An 18278-nucleotide genomic window follows, 5' to 3' on the forward strand; every position below is an offset into this window, starting at 1 on the left:
AGCGATACCTCCGAACCTGATGCCCAGTCTAGTGATATCTTCGGGCCTGTTATCCGTCAGGCGATGTCTCCGGACCTGATGCTCCCTCAGGCGATCTCTCCGGACCTGATGTCCCGTCAGGCGATGTCTCCGGACCTGATGTCCCGTCAGGCGATGTCTCCGGACCTGATGTCCCGTCAGGCGATGTCTCCGGACCTGATGTCCCGTCAGGCGATGTCTCCCGACATGATGTCCCGTCAGGCGATCTCTCCGGACCTGATGTCCCGTTAGGCGATGTCTCCCGACATGTCCCGTCAGGCGATGTCTCTGGACCTGATGTCCCGTCAGGCGATGTCTCCGGACCTGATGCTCCCTCAGGCGATGTCTCCGGACCTGATACTCCCTCAGGCGATGTCTCCCGACATGTCCCGTCAGGCGATGTCTCCGGACATGATGTCCCGTCAGGCGATCTCTCCCGACATGTCCCCTCAGGCGATGTCTCCGGACCTGATACTCCCTCAGGCGATGTCTCCGGACCTGGTGTCCCGTCAGGCGATGTCTCCGGACATGATGTCCCGTCAGGCGATCTCTCCAGACATGTCCCGTCAGGCGATGTCTCCGGACCTGATGTCCCGTCAGGCGATGTCTCCGGGCCTGGTGTCCCGTCAGGCGATGTCTCCGGACCTAATGCTCCCTCAGGCGATCTCTCCGGACCTGATGTCCCGTCAGGCGATGTCTGCCGACATGATGCTCCCTCAGGCGATGTCTCCCGACATGATGTCCCGTCAGGCGATGTCTCCGGACCTGATGTCCCGTCAGGCGATGTCTCCGGACCTGATGTCCCGTCAGGCGATGTCTCCGGACCTGATGCTCCCTCAGGCGATGTCTCCGGACCTGGTGTCCCGTCAGGCGATGTCTGCCGACATGATGCTCCCTCAGGCGATGTCTCCGGACCTGATGCTCCCTCAGGCGATGTCTCCGGACCTGATGTTCCGTCAGGCGATGTTTCCCGACATGATGTCCCGTCAGGCGATGTCTCCGGTCCTGATGTCCCGTCAGGCGATGTCTCCGGACCTGATGTCCCGTCAGGCGATCTCTCCGGACCTGATGTCCCGTCAGGCGATGTCTCCGGACGTGATGTCCCGTCAGGCGATCTCTCCGGACCTGATGCTCCCTCAGGCGATCTCTCCGGACCTGATGTCCCGTCAGGCGATGTCTCCGGACCTGATGTCCCGTCAGGCGATGTCTCCGGACCTGATGTCCCGTCAGGCGATGTCTCCGGACCTGATGTCCCGTCAGGCGATGTCTCCCGACATGATGCCCCAATCAGACGATGTCTCCGGGCGTGATGTCCTATCACGCGGTCTCCCCGGACCTGATGTCCCGTCACGCGGTCTCCTCGGACGTGATGTTCAGTTTTAAAGCTTGTGTTATAGTTAATTTAAATGGCATCACCTGACTGCCAAACGGCAAATTTATCGTATCATTTAAACATGTCATAACTGTTAATTTTTCATTTTTGAATTGTTTGAATTATTTTGTCAGTTACAACCCTAGGTAGTCACATGGTAAGGATAACATGAACATAAAGTAAGTTTTATGTTGTTGTTGTTTTTACAGCCATAAACAATCAAAGTACTGGAAGTACTGTAACACTAAAACTCTTGCGCAATTTTATCAGTTGACAATGTTTTACACATTTGTTTTTTTCCGTAGAATTGTATCAAAAACAGGATTTCCGTTATTTTTGAGCAAGTCAATATTCAGTTCTTAAATTGGTTCATTGTCCTACTTTTACATCACTTGTTTGGACCTAACCAACCCCACATATCCATTGTATTCGTTTTATTTAGTCAAAAGCCGTTTGAATGTGGGTGATGTTAACTTGTTCCAGCAAACTTTGTTGATTTCCGATTACAGGAACGCACCAGTCCTTTTGATTTTGTGAAGAAGTTACAAGGTAAGAAATGAATGTCAGACGAACACTGCAACATTTTGAAGCGTTTTACCAGGGTCATTGTATTGAGAAGGTTTAGTGATAAGACTCTTCCTACTCTCAACTCTGTAAGATTAGTTGAATCTGAAAGAATGATGGATTTGGCCAAACTCTACTAAGTTTAAAGGAAACCCGCCGTATTCTGATTCAGCTATTGAATGGAAAGCGTAGAAGGTATCTCCTGTAAACGGGCCATACATCCACCTATTGCAAAAGTGGAAATCGAACAAGGCCGAACTGTTAAGGCATGTCAACCTGTTACCAAGTTTGATGGAAATCTCTGGGAATAGTCGATTTCGAGAAAACTGACAATCACATGAACAGGAATACGAAAAAAGTAATGACAAAGAATAAGTTTAAGATTTATTGGTCATCATCGTAACTGACATAGTACACGTTACTTTGGTACACATTACTTCGGTACATCCACAACTAATTAAACTGGGACTTTAGTACAGCTTTTATCTTCACGTCAAGAGATAATGTAACCGACAAAGTACACGCACATGCATGTTACTTTGTTTCATCAACAACTAATACAACTGGCCATTATAATACAGATGTCATTGTTACATCAACAGCTGATGTAACCAACAAAGTACATGTTACTTTGTTTTTGTTTCATCACCAGAAAGGCCAGAGTGGTTTTCGGATTGTATGTAAACAATGTACGTGCGCACAGTCTTGCATGGTTTGATAATTTAACAGGTCATCCAGTAGGATTTAAATCTCAAGAGTCAGTGGCTCTCGTGATCAGCTGTGAAATCCTGAAAGTCAAATAAAAAACCTGAGAGTCAAAATATAAAATGCACAAAAACTTGACGGTCACCGATTACTCGTTTTCAAACGTATACTGGTATCAAATAAAATATAGGCATTTTACAAAAACATTAATTCAAATGAACTTACCTTCCTATGTTTCCATAAATATTAATTGATGATAACAATTAGAAAATTCAGTTGTAATTTTTTCATCTTTTTTTTAAATTTTAATTGAAACCGTGTAATAATTGTAATCAATTAAATCTATATATTTTTTTTATCTAACTTTAAAAAATAATATGAAAGATATTCCTTATTTTTACCAAATACAACTTGTATCTTTCTAAAATTCTGTCTTTATGTCTTAAATAGATGAAGCATGATTTTAAAAACCGTCTGTTATTTTTCAGCCCATCCTTAAAATCCACTGGCCTGGCAACATATACTTTTTTTTAATGATCTAGATATAATAATTGCTTCTTCAATAAGGAACATGTATGGTGTTATAAGTAATAACACTTATGATGTTATAAGTATACTGTTATAAGTTATAACACGTATGATGTTATAAGTAATAGCATGTATGATGTTATAAGTAATAACAGGTATGATGTTATAAGTAATAACACGTATGATGTTATAAGTAATAACACGTATGATGTTATAAGTAATAACACGTATGATGTTATAAGTAATAACATGTATGTTGTTATACGTAATAACATGTATGTTGTTATACGTAATAACATGTATGATGTTATAAGTATGATGTTATAAGTAATAACACGTATGATGTTATAAGTAATAACATGTATGTTGTTATACGTAATAACATGTATGATGTTATAAGTATGATGTTATAAGTAATAACATGTATGATGTTATAAGTATGATGTTATAAGTAATATCATGTATGATGTTTATAAGTAATAACACGTATGATGTTATAAGTAATAACATGTATGATGTTATTAGTAATAACAGGTATGATGTTATAAGTAATAACAGGTATGATGTTATAAGTTATAACATGTATGATGTTATAAGTAATAACAGGTATGATGTTATAAGTAATAACATGTATGATGTTATTAGTAATAACAGGTATGATGTTATAAGTAATAACATGTATGATGTTATAAGTAATAACACGTATGATGTTATAAGTATGATGTTATAAGTAATAACACGTATGATATTATAAGTCACTTCGAATGAATAGCTAAAGGTTATATCTACAGCGTTTATGTCCGGGAACGTTAAGGAAGTAAGTGAAACTGATAGCTATATATATTTATTACATAATGCGTTTGATTTTCCTTAACTAAATACATTACCTATATTTTGATCTATATCACGGCTAAAGTGACTATTGTACGATCAAGTGCGAACTATTGAACACCTGGGACGTTTCGAAATTAGTCCTACCCTTCCAAGCGTCTGCGTCACTCAGGTGTGACTACTGCCAGGCGACTTCAATGTCTACAGGGAAGTCGAGATTTCAGTGATTCTAAATGTGTTTTAGTGATTATGTAATACAACAAGTATATCACGGGTGTCTGTAATCAGAGACATATACAGTGGCGTAGGAAGCGGGGGGGCAGGGGGGGCAATTGCCCCCCCACTTTTTTCAGTGGGGGGGCAAACATATCTTTTTGCCCCCCCACTTTTTGACATCCAAAATCTAAAAAAGGGGAAAAAACACGAATTTATATATTCATTTCGATAAATATCTGTATATTTTCGAACCGATAATGTTTTCTTGAAGGCAACGATAAAAACTGTATCTTGTACATCCGGAACATTCCGACTTTTATACTAGTATATCAATCCTCAGACCTGTGTGTCGGTCGTCTGCAATAGCCTGGTAAGTCAATATTTATATCTTAATACGAAATTTTGCTTAACTTCATCACATAGATTCAATAAGTTGATGATAATTTGTGAAGTTAATTGAGTTCATAATGAGAATAAATCAGAAACACAACATGAATAAGAATGCGCGGTTTTAACGTGAATAGAGTGATACTAATTACCGACAGGTACGAGGAAATACAAAAAAAAATTCGGCTCGCGCCTACGGCGCTCGCTTTATCACTAAATTATTGCCCCCCCCCCCCCCCCCCCCTTTCGATTGCAGATCCACAGGGGGGCTTCGCCACCCTGGGACCCGCTGGGCGGCCCCCAGACCTCTCGCAAACAGGGAAAAAAATCGACTCGCGCCTACGGCGCTCGCATGATCACTTAATTACTGGACTCCCCTTTCGAAAACTCCTGGATCCGCGCCTGATCCCGAATTATTGGAAATGTGCTATATTCATTTTCCGCGGAGGGCTTAGACCCCCTTGAACCCCCTATCAGGGCGCTGCCCTGGACCCGCTGGGCGGCCCCTCAGACCCCTCGTAAAAAAAAAGCAAAAAAAAAAAACAAACAAAAATCGGCTCGCGCCTAAGGCGCTCGCATTATTACTAAATTACTGGACCACCCGCCCTTTCGAAAATCCTGGCCGGGCCTGGTGATTCATGTTTTGCCATAAATAATATATCCTGATTTGCGTAAATAACTTATTTTGTACTACATTAATTATCAAAATTATCATGGGATGTTGAAATGATAATTATTGCCTAATTTTGCGGAGATGGCATACGATTTGTTTAGTGCGTAAAATTTAAGGTTAAAAAAAATTTTGCCCCCCCACTTTTTGACGACTTCCTACGCCACTGATATATACAGATATATATATGTCTCTGGTGTAATAGTCCAGAATATTTCACCCTCGGTACCGGTAATCGACTGTTGCTCTATTACACGAGGCTGACGGCCGAGCACACTCGGTCGATTACCTGTACCTCGTGTCAAATATTCTGGACATTGATGATATTTCTACTTTGATATTTAGAAGACAAATAGTTGGGTTACCATGATATACAAGTCTCTGCCATGAAACATTTAGCAAATCAAAATTTTACAAAAGAGACGTTTGATGGACTGCTTACCTTCAATATTTTAAATTAGTGATCACCTGAACGTAGCTTTAGGTGTAGATTGGCCCCACACTGTGTGAGGATGTGTATGTCTGACAGGTGCGTGTTTTAGTATGCTCCCTACATAAGTGTCTGTTACTTTGACGTGTGATGAGGACCGCCGACAGGTCGTGTGGAGAGCCATCACACCTCGTCACTTGTTATGCTGACATATATCATCATGTATATTGCACCAAACCTTGTCTGACTGACATTAGTGGTACAGAGTAATGGGTCTGTTGGTTTCTTGACGGATGTCTCATAATGTTATGTCGCTGACAGATGTAACAAAGGCACCAACTAGCGTTCAGAATCTTAATTTATGAAAAATAGATAGCAGACCTTATATTTCTGCTTTTGTGATGTAGCCCAGCTCTGTCTCGTGACGTTTGAATTATCAGTAATTGAGAACGAGAACGGTCGCTCTGTGACGTAATATTAACCAATGATTACAGACACTTGTCCAGTGATGGTCCAAGGGTTGTCCGTGGATTGTCCGAGGATGGTCCAATGATTGTCCAGTGTTGGTCCAATGATTGTCCGAGGATGGTCCAAGGATTGTCCGAGGATTGTCCGAGGATGGTCCAATGATTGTCCAGTGATGGTCCAATGATTGTCCGAGGATTATCCGATGGCCCAATGATTGTCCGAGGATGGTCCAGTGATTGTCCGGGGATGGTCCAGTGATTGTCTGAGGATGGTCCAATAATTGTCCGAGGTGGGTCCAATTGTCCGAGGATGATCCAGTGATTGTCCGAGGATGGTCCAATGATTGTCCGAGGAGAGTCCAGTGATCCTGTCGTCACTGATACAACACACCTCTTGTCATCACTGATACAACACACCGCTTGTCATCACTGATACAACACACCTCTTGTCATCACTGATACAACACACCTCTTGTCATCACTGATACAACACACCTCTTGTCATCACTGATACAACACACCTCTTGTCATCACTGATACAACACACCTCTTGTCATCACTGATACAACACATCCCTTGTCATCATTGATACAATACACCCCTTGTCATCACTGATACAATACACCCCTTGTCATCACTGATACAACACACCTCTTGTCATCACTGATACAACAAATCCCTTGTCATCTCTGATACAACACACCTCTTGTCATCACTGATACAACACACCTCTTGTCATCACTGATACAACACACCTCTTATCATCACTGATACAACACACCTCTGTCATCACTGACACAACACACCTCTTGTCATCACTGATACAACACACCCCCTGCCATCACTGACACAACACACCTCTTGTCATCACTGATACAATACATCCCTTGTCATCACTGATACAAAACACCCCTTGTCATCACTGACACAATACATCCCTTGTCATCACTGATACAATACATCCCTTGTCATCACTGACACAACACACCTCTTGTCATCACTGATACAATACATCCCTTGTCATCACTGATACAATACATCCCTTGTCATCACTGACACAACACACCTCTTGTCATCACTGATACAATACATCCCTTGTCATCACTGATACAACACACCTCTTATCATCACTGATACAACACACCCCTTGTCATCACTGATACAACACACTCCTTGTCATCACTGATACAACACACACCCTGTCGTCATTGATACAACACACTCCTTGTCATCACTGATACAACACACTCCTTGTCATCACTGATACAACACACCCCTTGTCATCACTGATACAACACACCCCTGTCATCATTGATACAACACACCCCTTGTCATCACTGATACAACACACCTCTTGTCATCACTGATACAACACACCCCTTGTCATCACTGATACAACACACCTCTTGTCATCACTGATACAACAAATCCCTTGTCATCTCTGATACAACACACCTCTTGTCATCACTGATACAACACACCTCTTGTCATCACTGATACAACACACCTCTTATCATCACTGATACAACACACCTCTTGTCATCACTGACACAACACACCTCTTGTCATCACTGATACAACACACCCCTGCCATCACTGACACAACACACCTCTTGTCATCACTGATACAATACATCCCTTGTCATCACTGATACAACACACCTCTTGTCATCACTGATACAACACACCTCTTGTCATCACTGATACAACACATCCCTTGTCATCATTGATACAATACACCCCTTGTCATCACTGATACAATACACCCCTTGTCATCACTGATACAACACACCTCTTGTCATCACTGATACAACACACCCCTTGTCATCACTGATACAACACACCTCTTGTCATCACTGATACAACACACCTCTTGTCATCACTGATACAACACACCTCTTGTCATCACTGATACAACACACCTCTTGTCATCACTGATACAACACACCCCTTGTCATCACTGATACAACACACCCCTTGTTGTCACTGATACAACACACTCCTTGCCATCACTGATACAACACACCCCTTGTCATCACTGATACAACACACCTCTTGTCATCATTGATACAACACACCCCTTGTCATCACTGATACAACACACCTCTTGTCATCACTGATACAACACACCTCTTGTCATCACTGATACAACACACCCCTTGTCATCACTGATACAACACACCTCTTGTCATCACTGATACAATACATCCCTTGTCATCACTGATACAACACACCCTCTTGTCATCACTGATACAACACACTCCCTTGTCCATCACTGATACAACACACCCCTTGTCATCACTGATACAACACACCTCTTGTCATCACTGATACAACACACCCCTTGTCATCACTGATACAACACACCCCTTGTCATCACTGATACAACACACCTCTTGTCATCACTGATACAACACACCCCTTGTCATCACTGATACAACACACCCCTTGTCATCACTGATACAACACACCCTCTTGTCATCACTGATACAACACATCCCTTGTCATCACTGATACAACACACCTCTTGTCATCACTGATACAACACATCCCTTGTCATCACTGATACAACACACCCTCTTGTCATCACTGATACAACACACCCCTTGTCATCACTGATACAACACACCCTCTTGTCATCACTGATACAACACATCCCTTGTCATCATTGATACAACACACCCCTTGTCATCACTGATACAACACATCCCTTGTCATCACTGATACAACACACCCCTTGTCATCACTGATACAACATATCCATTTTCGTCACTTATACTCCGTGCCCCTTGTCGTACCTATGATTTACTTGTCACAAGATTGGCAATAATAATTATCATCTATCATTTTCTTTTGTCATACGTAGCCTGTATGATTAATACAATGAATGTCGAGAATTGAGTGACATGTCGGGTATATAATATACAACAATAGTAACATCCATCAGCTATTAGACATGATTCACTATGGTATAAATGACTTATTGTAGTCGGAGCTTTATGCAGCATATTTATCAATGCGTCACCACAATGACAGGCTGTGACAAATTTTGAATTGAGTTCCCACTATTATGGCGATGAAAGTCAGTCAGTCCTAAGATATAATGTATTTTGTGTTCCAGAAATATATTTCTATGACATGTTACCCGGTGCGTTGTGGCTATGTTATGTAGGGCCATACGTTGCTGTCACTAAATAATAATTGATGGATAGGCTGATGTGCTCGTAAATGTCTCAAACTGAGTTGTTGATCTGAATAAGGAATATTTATACATTACACAGACATTGTTTAACAAGAGCCGTCATCAATATATGAGTTCAACGTTTGTAATTATGCATGCCAATGTGTTACCGATCATTGTAAATATGCATGCCAATGTGTTACCGATCCATGCTAAATGTTTCATACAGAATGTTTTATTGCATAATTTGTTTCACAAGAACAGTACAAATGAAAATATGTAAATGATGCAAACATTATTACCCTGGACATGTTAACGACCGTGAACACGGATATCAAGACCAGGCGATCCAGAGTAGTAAGCGTTATCGGCTTCATTGGCGATTCCTGTCAATTTCATTTATTTGGTTTGTGCAGTGATTTCTCAAAAGAACCATCAGGATCCGTACACGTCTTACTTCACGTGACACAACTCACGATCGGATCGTGGTGTCAACTATAAATCTTTACCAGATCATGGTGTCAACTATAAATCCTCACCAGATCGTGGTGTCAACTATAAATCTTTACCAGATCATGGTGTCAACTATAAATCTTTCCCGTGACTTTCATCGACATGTCGCAATCGTGTGTTGTGAGTTGGTTCGTCCGCACTCTCAAATCAAGTCCGTTATCTAAAAACAGTATTTTATTGATATTGACAACTGTTATATAACACCAATTAATGGTGGTAACTGTTACATATCAATTAATTGATAGTGAGAACTGTTTTATTTGTGATAATTATTACCAAGGTTTATGACCTTTTATAAATTGAGAAAACGGTTACATAATATGTTATTAATTGTAACAACTAATATATAACATTTCATTAATTGTGTCAACTGTTATACAATATTTTATTAAATATGGCAACTGTTATATAACATTTTGTTCATTGTGATAACTGTTATATAACATTTTATTAATTGTGACAACTGTTATGATAATTATAAATATTAATTGTGACCACTGTTATATAACATTTTGTTCATTGTGATAACTGTCATATAACATTTTATTAATTGTGACAACTGTTATGATAATTATAAATATTAATTGTGACAACTGTTATATAGCATTTTATTAATCGTGACAACTGTTATATAGCATTTTATTAATCGTGACAACTGTTATATAACATTTTATTAATTGTGACAACTGTTATATAACATTTTATTAATTGTGACAACTGTTATATAACATTTTATTAATTGTGACAACTGTTATACAATATTTTATGAATCGTTACAACTGTTATATAACATTTTATTAATTGTGACAACTGTAATAAAACATTTTATTAATTGTGGCAACTGTTATATAACATTTTCTTAATTGTGACAACTGTTATACAATATTTTATGAATCGTTACAACTGTTATATAACATTTCATTAATTGTGACAACTGTTATACAATATTTTATTAATTGTGACAACTGTTATATAACATTTTATTAATTGTGACAACTGTTATATAACATTTTATTAATTGTGACAACTGTTATATAACATTTTATTAATTGTGACAACTGTTATATAACATTTTATTAATTGTGACAGCTGTTATATAACATTTTATTAATTGTGACAGCTGTTATATAACATTTTATTAATTGTAACAACTGTTATATAACATTTTATTAATTGTAACAACTGTTATAATATGTATTAACTTATTAATAACGATAACTGCTCAATAACATTTTAATGATAATGACAATATAACAGTTTATTTTGATTACGAGTTATGATATTGTAAGTGACTCTACATATATGGTATATTTTTTAGTCACTATTAATTGATTAAATTAATGTTTCATCTTTTGTGACAACTCTTGTATGTTATTTCATTTTTTGTGACAACTATTGTATGATATTTCATTTTTTGTGACAACTATTGTATGATATTTCATTTTTGTTACAACTATTGTATGATATTTCATTTTTGTTACAACTATTGTATGATATTTCATTTTTTGTGACGACTGTTGTATGTGATGTATTTTTTTGTTACAATTATTGTATGTTATATCATTTTTTTTGTGATATCTAGTGTATGATATATCATTTTTTGTGACGACTGTTGTATGTTATATCATTTTTTTGTGATATCTAGTGTATGATATATCATTTTTTGTGACGACTGTTGTATGTTATATCATTTTTTGTTACATTTATTGTATGATATTTCATTTTTGTTACAACTATTGTATGATATGATATTTTTTTCTTACAATTATTGTATGATATATCATTTTTTGTGACAACTATTGTATGATATAATACTTTTTGTGACAACTATTGTATGATATAATACTTTTTGTGACAACTATTGTATGATATGATACTTTTTGTGACAACTATTGTATGATATTTCCTTTTTTGTGACAACTATTGTATGATATTTCATTTTTTTGTGACAACTATTGTATGATCTTTCATTTTTGTTACAACTATTGTATGATATTTCATTTTTGTTACAACTATTGTATGATATTTCATTTTTTGTGACGACTGTTGTATGTGATGTATTTTTTTGTTACAATTATTGTATGTTATATCATTTTTTTTGTGATATCTAGTGTATGATATATCATTTTTTGTGACGACTGTTGTATGTTATATCATTTTTTTGTGATATCTAGTGTATGATATATCATTTTTTGTGACGACTGTTGTATGTTATATCATTTTTTGTTACATTTTTTGTATGATATTTCATTTTTGTTACAACTATTGTATGATATGATATTTTTTTCTTACAACTATTGTATGATATATCATTTTTTGTGACAACTATTGTATGATATAATACTTTTTGTGACAACTATTGTATGATATAATACTTTTTGTGACAACTATTGTATGATATAATACTTTTTGTGACAACTATTGTATGATATTTCCTTTTTTGTGACAACTATTGTATGATATTTCATTTTTTGTGACGACTGTTGTATGTTATATATTTTTTTGTGACAACTATTGCATGATATGATATTTTTGTGACAACTATTGCATGATATGATATTTTTGTGATAACTATGTATGATATATCTTTCTTTTTTTTGTGACAACTATTGTATGATGTATCACTTTTAGTGAAAGCCGCTATATAATATTTCTAGTGATAACCGTGGTTAAATTGACATTACGGGTATAGAATACAAGAGAATACATCATATTTCGTGTAGAAAAAAGAACTGTAAGATAATGTTTTCAAACAAGACTTGATTAACGCTTCATGATTTGTAACCGATAAGATAATAAAGTGGGATTTTTTAATGAAAATTGTTATGAAATAAATGATTGCAATGGAAATTATTATGCAATAAAATATTGTAATGAAAATTGTTATTTAATAAATGATTGTAATGAAAATTAATGTCATCAATTATTGTCATGAAAACTGTGATGCAATCAATGATTTTAATGAAACTTTTTATGTAGTAAATGATATTAATGCAAATATTCAATGATTTTAAAAACAATTGTGGGTGGGCTTGTATGTTAACTTTTATAAGGTCATCTGACCCAAAGGGTTAGGATGACCTATAGCCATCCGTTCGTCGTCGTCCGCCATGCGTAAGACTTTTCATTTCAAAACGCTACACACCCCCTGCCCCCTTAACCCTTGGGTGGATTACTTCCAAATATGGTTTGAAGCATCATTGGGGGAGGGCAATCATATCCTATGTAAATGAGGCTGGTTTGACCCCTGGGGCCGGAGGGGCGGGGCCCTAAAAAGGGGAACTTTGGTGAATTCTTGCTCTTAAAACCCTACTCCATCTTAACCCTTTGGTGAATTACATAAAAATTTGGTGTGAAACATCCTTTGGGGAGGGCAATCATATTTGTTTTGATAAATGAGGCTGGTGTGACCCCCCGGGGATCGAGGGGTGGGCCATAAAAGAGATAATAAACCCAATTACTTTTTTTGTTATTCAATTCGACAAGTCCATCATAACATGATTTTAAAACACAATTATTAGTTTTTAATAATTTCAGCCAATATCTCATTACTGCTATTTTACGTTGCACACACAGTGAATATCTACCAGTTTACATCAGTGGAGAAAGGCCCTGGTGATCATATGTACGGCGAGGTTCAGTTAAATCAATGTTGTAATAGATCTTTATCGTCTTCAGGGAAACTGTGATAACATAGTTCACGTGCGGTGATTCCATTGTGTACAAACATACTTGTATCACACGCGGGTATGTCGGCACACTTATGTCTTGTAGGCAGACAAATGGCTAGCTCGGTAAAAGCACTAGCTATCTGTCAATCTCCCCATCAGTTTGATTGGTGCCATTGTGGTAATATCGGGTTGGCGGCGATCTGTGCGATCACTTGTTGTGGTAATGGCGTCTTGCTTGCAGCCAAATGACATTTGTTTCGTGTTTGATTTGTGACGGGCAGTAGATACAATCAGACCATACAGTAATGCGATTTTGATTTTTATCGGACATGTGTAGGTCTTGATCATTTTGAAGCACCCACGGCACATCACTGAAGTTTGGCCCGAGGAGCTGCTCGATTTATGGCCACGCGATTTGTCAGCGGTCATCATCACAACAAGGCCAGGGTGAGACAAATATGGTACCGAGGTGTGGTTTACAGATTTCAAGACTGATTTCAGTCACACGTATGTAACATAGGTAAAGCTTATACATGTATTACAATACAGAGTAAACAATGGAGAATTAAATTAATTGTTTTCATTCCCTAACTTTTGTTATAGTCGAGTATAGCAAAATTAACAGTTTATTGAAGATTTTTACGCGTTCCTCGGCCAAATAAAATAGCCTATATGTGAAAAATGATTCAGGTAACAAAACAGTTGGCCGGCGGCCTCGGGAAACGGTTCATCGGGTTGGTTCCAACACCTCGGGGAAAAGTTTGGACTATTGACTGATAAGGTATGAAACAACTGTATACTGAAATAATTATGTTTGGGTCCATTTCCCCGAAAATAATGCAAATTTAGACCGCATTATTTCTCCGTTTCGGCAGAGACGTGTATATCACGTCTCTTGTTTATGACCGGTACTTGGTAGTTTATCACTGGGACTTGGTAGTTTATCACTGGGACTTGGTAGTTTATCACTGGGACTTGTTAGTTTATCACTGGGACTTGTTAGTTTATCACTGGGACTTGGTAGTTTATCACCGGGACTTGGTAGTTTATCACTGGGACTTGGTAGTTTATCACTGGGACTTGGTAGTTTATCACCGGGACTTGGTAGTTTATCACTGGGACTTGGTAGTTTATCACTGGGACTTGGTAGTTTATCACCGGGACTTGGTAGTTTATCACTTGGACTTGGTAGTTTATCACTGGGACTTGGTAGTTTATCACCGGGACTTGGTAGTTTATCACTGGGACTTGTTAGTTTATCACCGGGACTTGGTAGTTTATCACTGGGACTTGGTAGTTTATCACTGGGACTTGGTAGTTTATCACTGGGACTTGTTAGTTTATCACTGGGACTTGGTAGTTTATCACTGGGACTTGGTAGTTTATCACCGGGACTTGGTAGTTTATCACTGGGACTTGGTAGTTTCCGAGTGGGACCGTAATTACCCTTACACGACTTGGTTTGGTTTAATTTGTTTAACGTCCTATTAACAGCTAAGGTCATTTAAGGACGGCCTCCCGTGCGTGCGACATGCATGCGTGTGTTCAGTGCGTATGTGTGTTTTGGGAGGCTGCGGTATGTTCGTGTAATGTCTCCTTGTGATAGGCGGGAACTTTTGACGATTTATAGTGCTACCTCACTGAAGGATACTGCCGAAGACACCCAGCAGCACACCCCACCCGGTCACATTATACTGACAACGGGCGAACAGCCGTCCCACTCCGTGTACACTGAGCGCTAAGCAGGAGCAGCAACTACCATTTTTAAAGACTCTGGTATGTCTCGGCTAGGGGACAGAACCCAAAGCCTTCCTCACAGGGGCGAACGCTCAACTAAAGGCCAAAAGTGAGGCAGTGTCAATGGAGACGTTAGGAAGAAGAAAGTTGTTAAGAAAGAAGAGAAAAGATAAGATCCCAAATTTAGTTGCCTCTTACGATCATGCAATGGGGGCAGCAGGTACAATTCTTACGCCCTACCTGCAGGGCAGTACCCTTACACGACACAGGTATATCTAAGTCCGTGGTCCTATTAATATACCGTAACCCTTACACGACACAGGTATATCTAAGTCCGTGGTCCTATTAATATACCGTAATTACCCGTACACGACAGTGGCATATCTAAGTCCGTGGTCCTATTAATATACCATAATTACCCGTACACGACAGAGGTATAGCTAACTCCGTGGTCCTATTAATATACCGTAATTACCCGTACATGACAGAGGTATATCTAAGTCCGTGGTCCTATTAATATACCATAATTACCCGTACACGACAGAGGCATATCTAAGTCCGTGGTCCTATTAATATACCATAATTACCCGTACACGACAGAGGCATATCTAAGTCCTTGGTCTTATTAACATACCATAATTACCCGTACACGACAGAGGTATATCTAAGTCCGTGGTCCTATTAATATACCGTAATTACCCGTACACGACAGAGGTATAGCTAAGTCCGTGGTCCTATTAATATACCGTAATTACCCGTACACGACAGGGGTGTAACGGAGGTGCTGTCAATATCGTCGGGGATGGGTGTGTTCCTTGGGGTGTAGCTATACTGTTAGGGTAACTCGTACATGGCTACGGTACTACCAAACACGTAATCTCTCTTGGAACCGGAAGTAATACAGTATGGTTATCTATCCATCATGTAACCCATTCATCCATTACCGCAGTCTGTCCATACTTCACTCGATCTGTCTATCCATCATCACACTGTCCGTCCATAAACGACTCGGAGGTGTCTGGCTGAGACAGCCGGAAGTCGTGTGGGTACACCTGCCCACACCTTTCTACCCAAGGCTGATTGAAGAACATGGCGGTTTACAACATGACAAGACCATTCTGTCAACTGTTAGTCTACTGTCACTGTGACGGACAAGCATGTCAGTCATCCATAACCCGACTGGCAATCCTCTACAGTACCAGTTCACCCGAAATACCCGCAGCTATACACTCCAAACACTTGGTACCTGTATACATTATAACCGACACACTGTACGAGTATCGGTGTGGACGAGTATCGGTGTGGACGAGTATCGGTGTGGACGAGTTGGTGAGCTGATCAATCAGACAATGCCACTCACACTATAACACATTAACATCCCTGTAATTTGTAAATCATAACGTTTGTTTAATCAGAAACGTGATCAGATTGACATAAACTTGCCAATTATATGATATGAAATGGAGACTGGGCCAGTTCCATTGTCGGCCCGTCGTACAGGAAACAAACATAGCGAGAAGAAATTCGCCACTTTAGCGAAAGAATCAATATGGAGTTGCTAACATGTGACAAAACGCGGGTGGCTTTACAACAAACATCACACCGTGAGCGCCTGTCTGTGACACCAAGGTACAATTTGTCATGTTCGGTCGTCAAACAGCCTTTGTGATTCCCTAATGGCCACAGGTAACCAGCACCTCGGGTGATTTATTTGTAGAATTACCTGGAGAATTACACCTTTGACAGGGTGTGCAAGAGCAAACAGTTTCGGGTATTAAAGCTATCCGACAACCGTCATCACCGCCCGCAGGTAAACAACGTAGCTGTCAGTCACGACTTATCGGAGACCTCGCTTGATTGACACATTCCATTATTCTGTTTGATCTCGCCGTGTCCCTGTTAGAGTGTCAATCTCGTTAGACTGGGGGCAGCCCATTAGATACAGTGGGCGGGTCGTACTGCACACAGGTATTAGCCGTGTTGTATAGGGGGCGTGGACTTGCCTGAGCGCATCCAAACCTAATAATCACCCGTACAATGGGAGACACTGAGCTTGTCGCCAACTTGGGGTGTTCTCTTATTCTCGGAGCTTTAATTCTTGACAGGGTTTACAAAGGCATGAAAGAAGCTCGTATTTTTAAGCTGGAGTTTAATATTTATCTGAATAGTTCCACCCGACCCTTGTCACCTGTAAGATCCACACAAAACATCTCTTAAATATCAATTAACTCATTTCTCAATGCTATCAAGTTTACGGATTGTGTCGTGTTATATTCAGACCAACTTTGGGTGCATAATATTTTTACCTCGTCAGCGCACAAACGTCAACTTGGATTGAAGCTAATATCACATGGACAGCCTGGTTTATGTCCAGGGTTAAATCATTTACAGTCTATGCGTATTAATTTTATGCCAGTTGTATGCCGTAATGAGGTATTTTGAATGCATTTAGAACGAATTAGGAGGCAATGCATTGAAATCGGCACTTTGTTCTCGACACCCCCGGCCCACGGTCTAAACAGCTTACCTTTGTAATTACATGTATCCGTCTAAACAGCTTACCTTTGTAATTTGTACGTATATACTTCACATCTAAAACATTTAAAATTCAATCGTCATAATGAGCATGGCATCATCCCATAACTATTTTAGGAAGAATTGATATTCGTAACAGGCCTGTACATTTATCATACGGCCATTTATCATACTTATTTATACTGTCTATCAATTGTTTTAAGTTTGATCGATAGTTCCCTAAACATGTTAAGTGAAATACTGTCCCTGCTGATCCTGTTGACAAGAGAAACACTATGACATCAGTATGTTCCACCGACGGACGGGATCAATCTATGCCCTGCACTTGTCTGACTTATATCCCTCGGCTTTTTGTTCTTACATATTGTAAACATCGACTCGCAAATGCTGGTTAAAGTTCATGTTTGCATACTTGACAAGAAAATATTTCTTGAGGTATTTTACCTGCTGATT

General features: G+C 39.2%; 1 protein-coding gene across 1 annotated transcript; it reads left to right on the forward strand.

Moving 5' to 3' along the window:
- Positions 1-273: 273 nt before the first annotated feature.
- On the forward strand, positions 274-1401 carry LOC117339877 (coagulation factor V-like). The gene has a single exon (XM_033901591.1). It carries the CDS (start codon positions 274-276, stop codon positions 1399-1401), a length of 1128 nt encoding a protein of 375 aa, XP_033757482.1.
- The last annotated feature ends 16877 nt before the right edge of the window (positions 1402-18278 follow it).

The sequence above is a fragment of the Pecten maximus genome, chromosome 1, assembly GCF_902652985.1.
Source record: "Pecten maximus chromosome 1, xPecMax1.1, whole genome shotgun sequence".
In the NCBI taxonomy this organism is placed as follows: Eukaryota; Metazoa; Mollusca; class Bivalvia; order Pectinida; family Pectinidae; genus Pecten; species Pecten maximus.

Coding starts and splice junctions, on each gene's coding strand:
- LOC117339877 (XM_033901591.1), top strand. CDS start 274: ATGTCTCCCGACATGTCCCGTCAGGCGATGTCTCTGGACCTGATGTCC.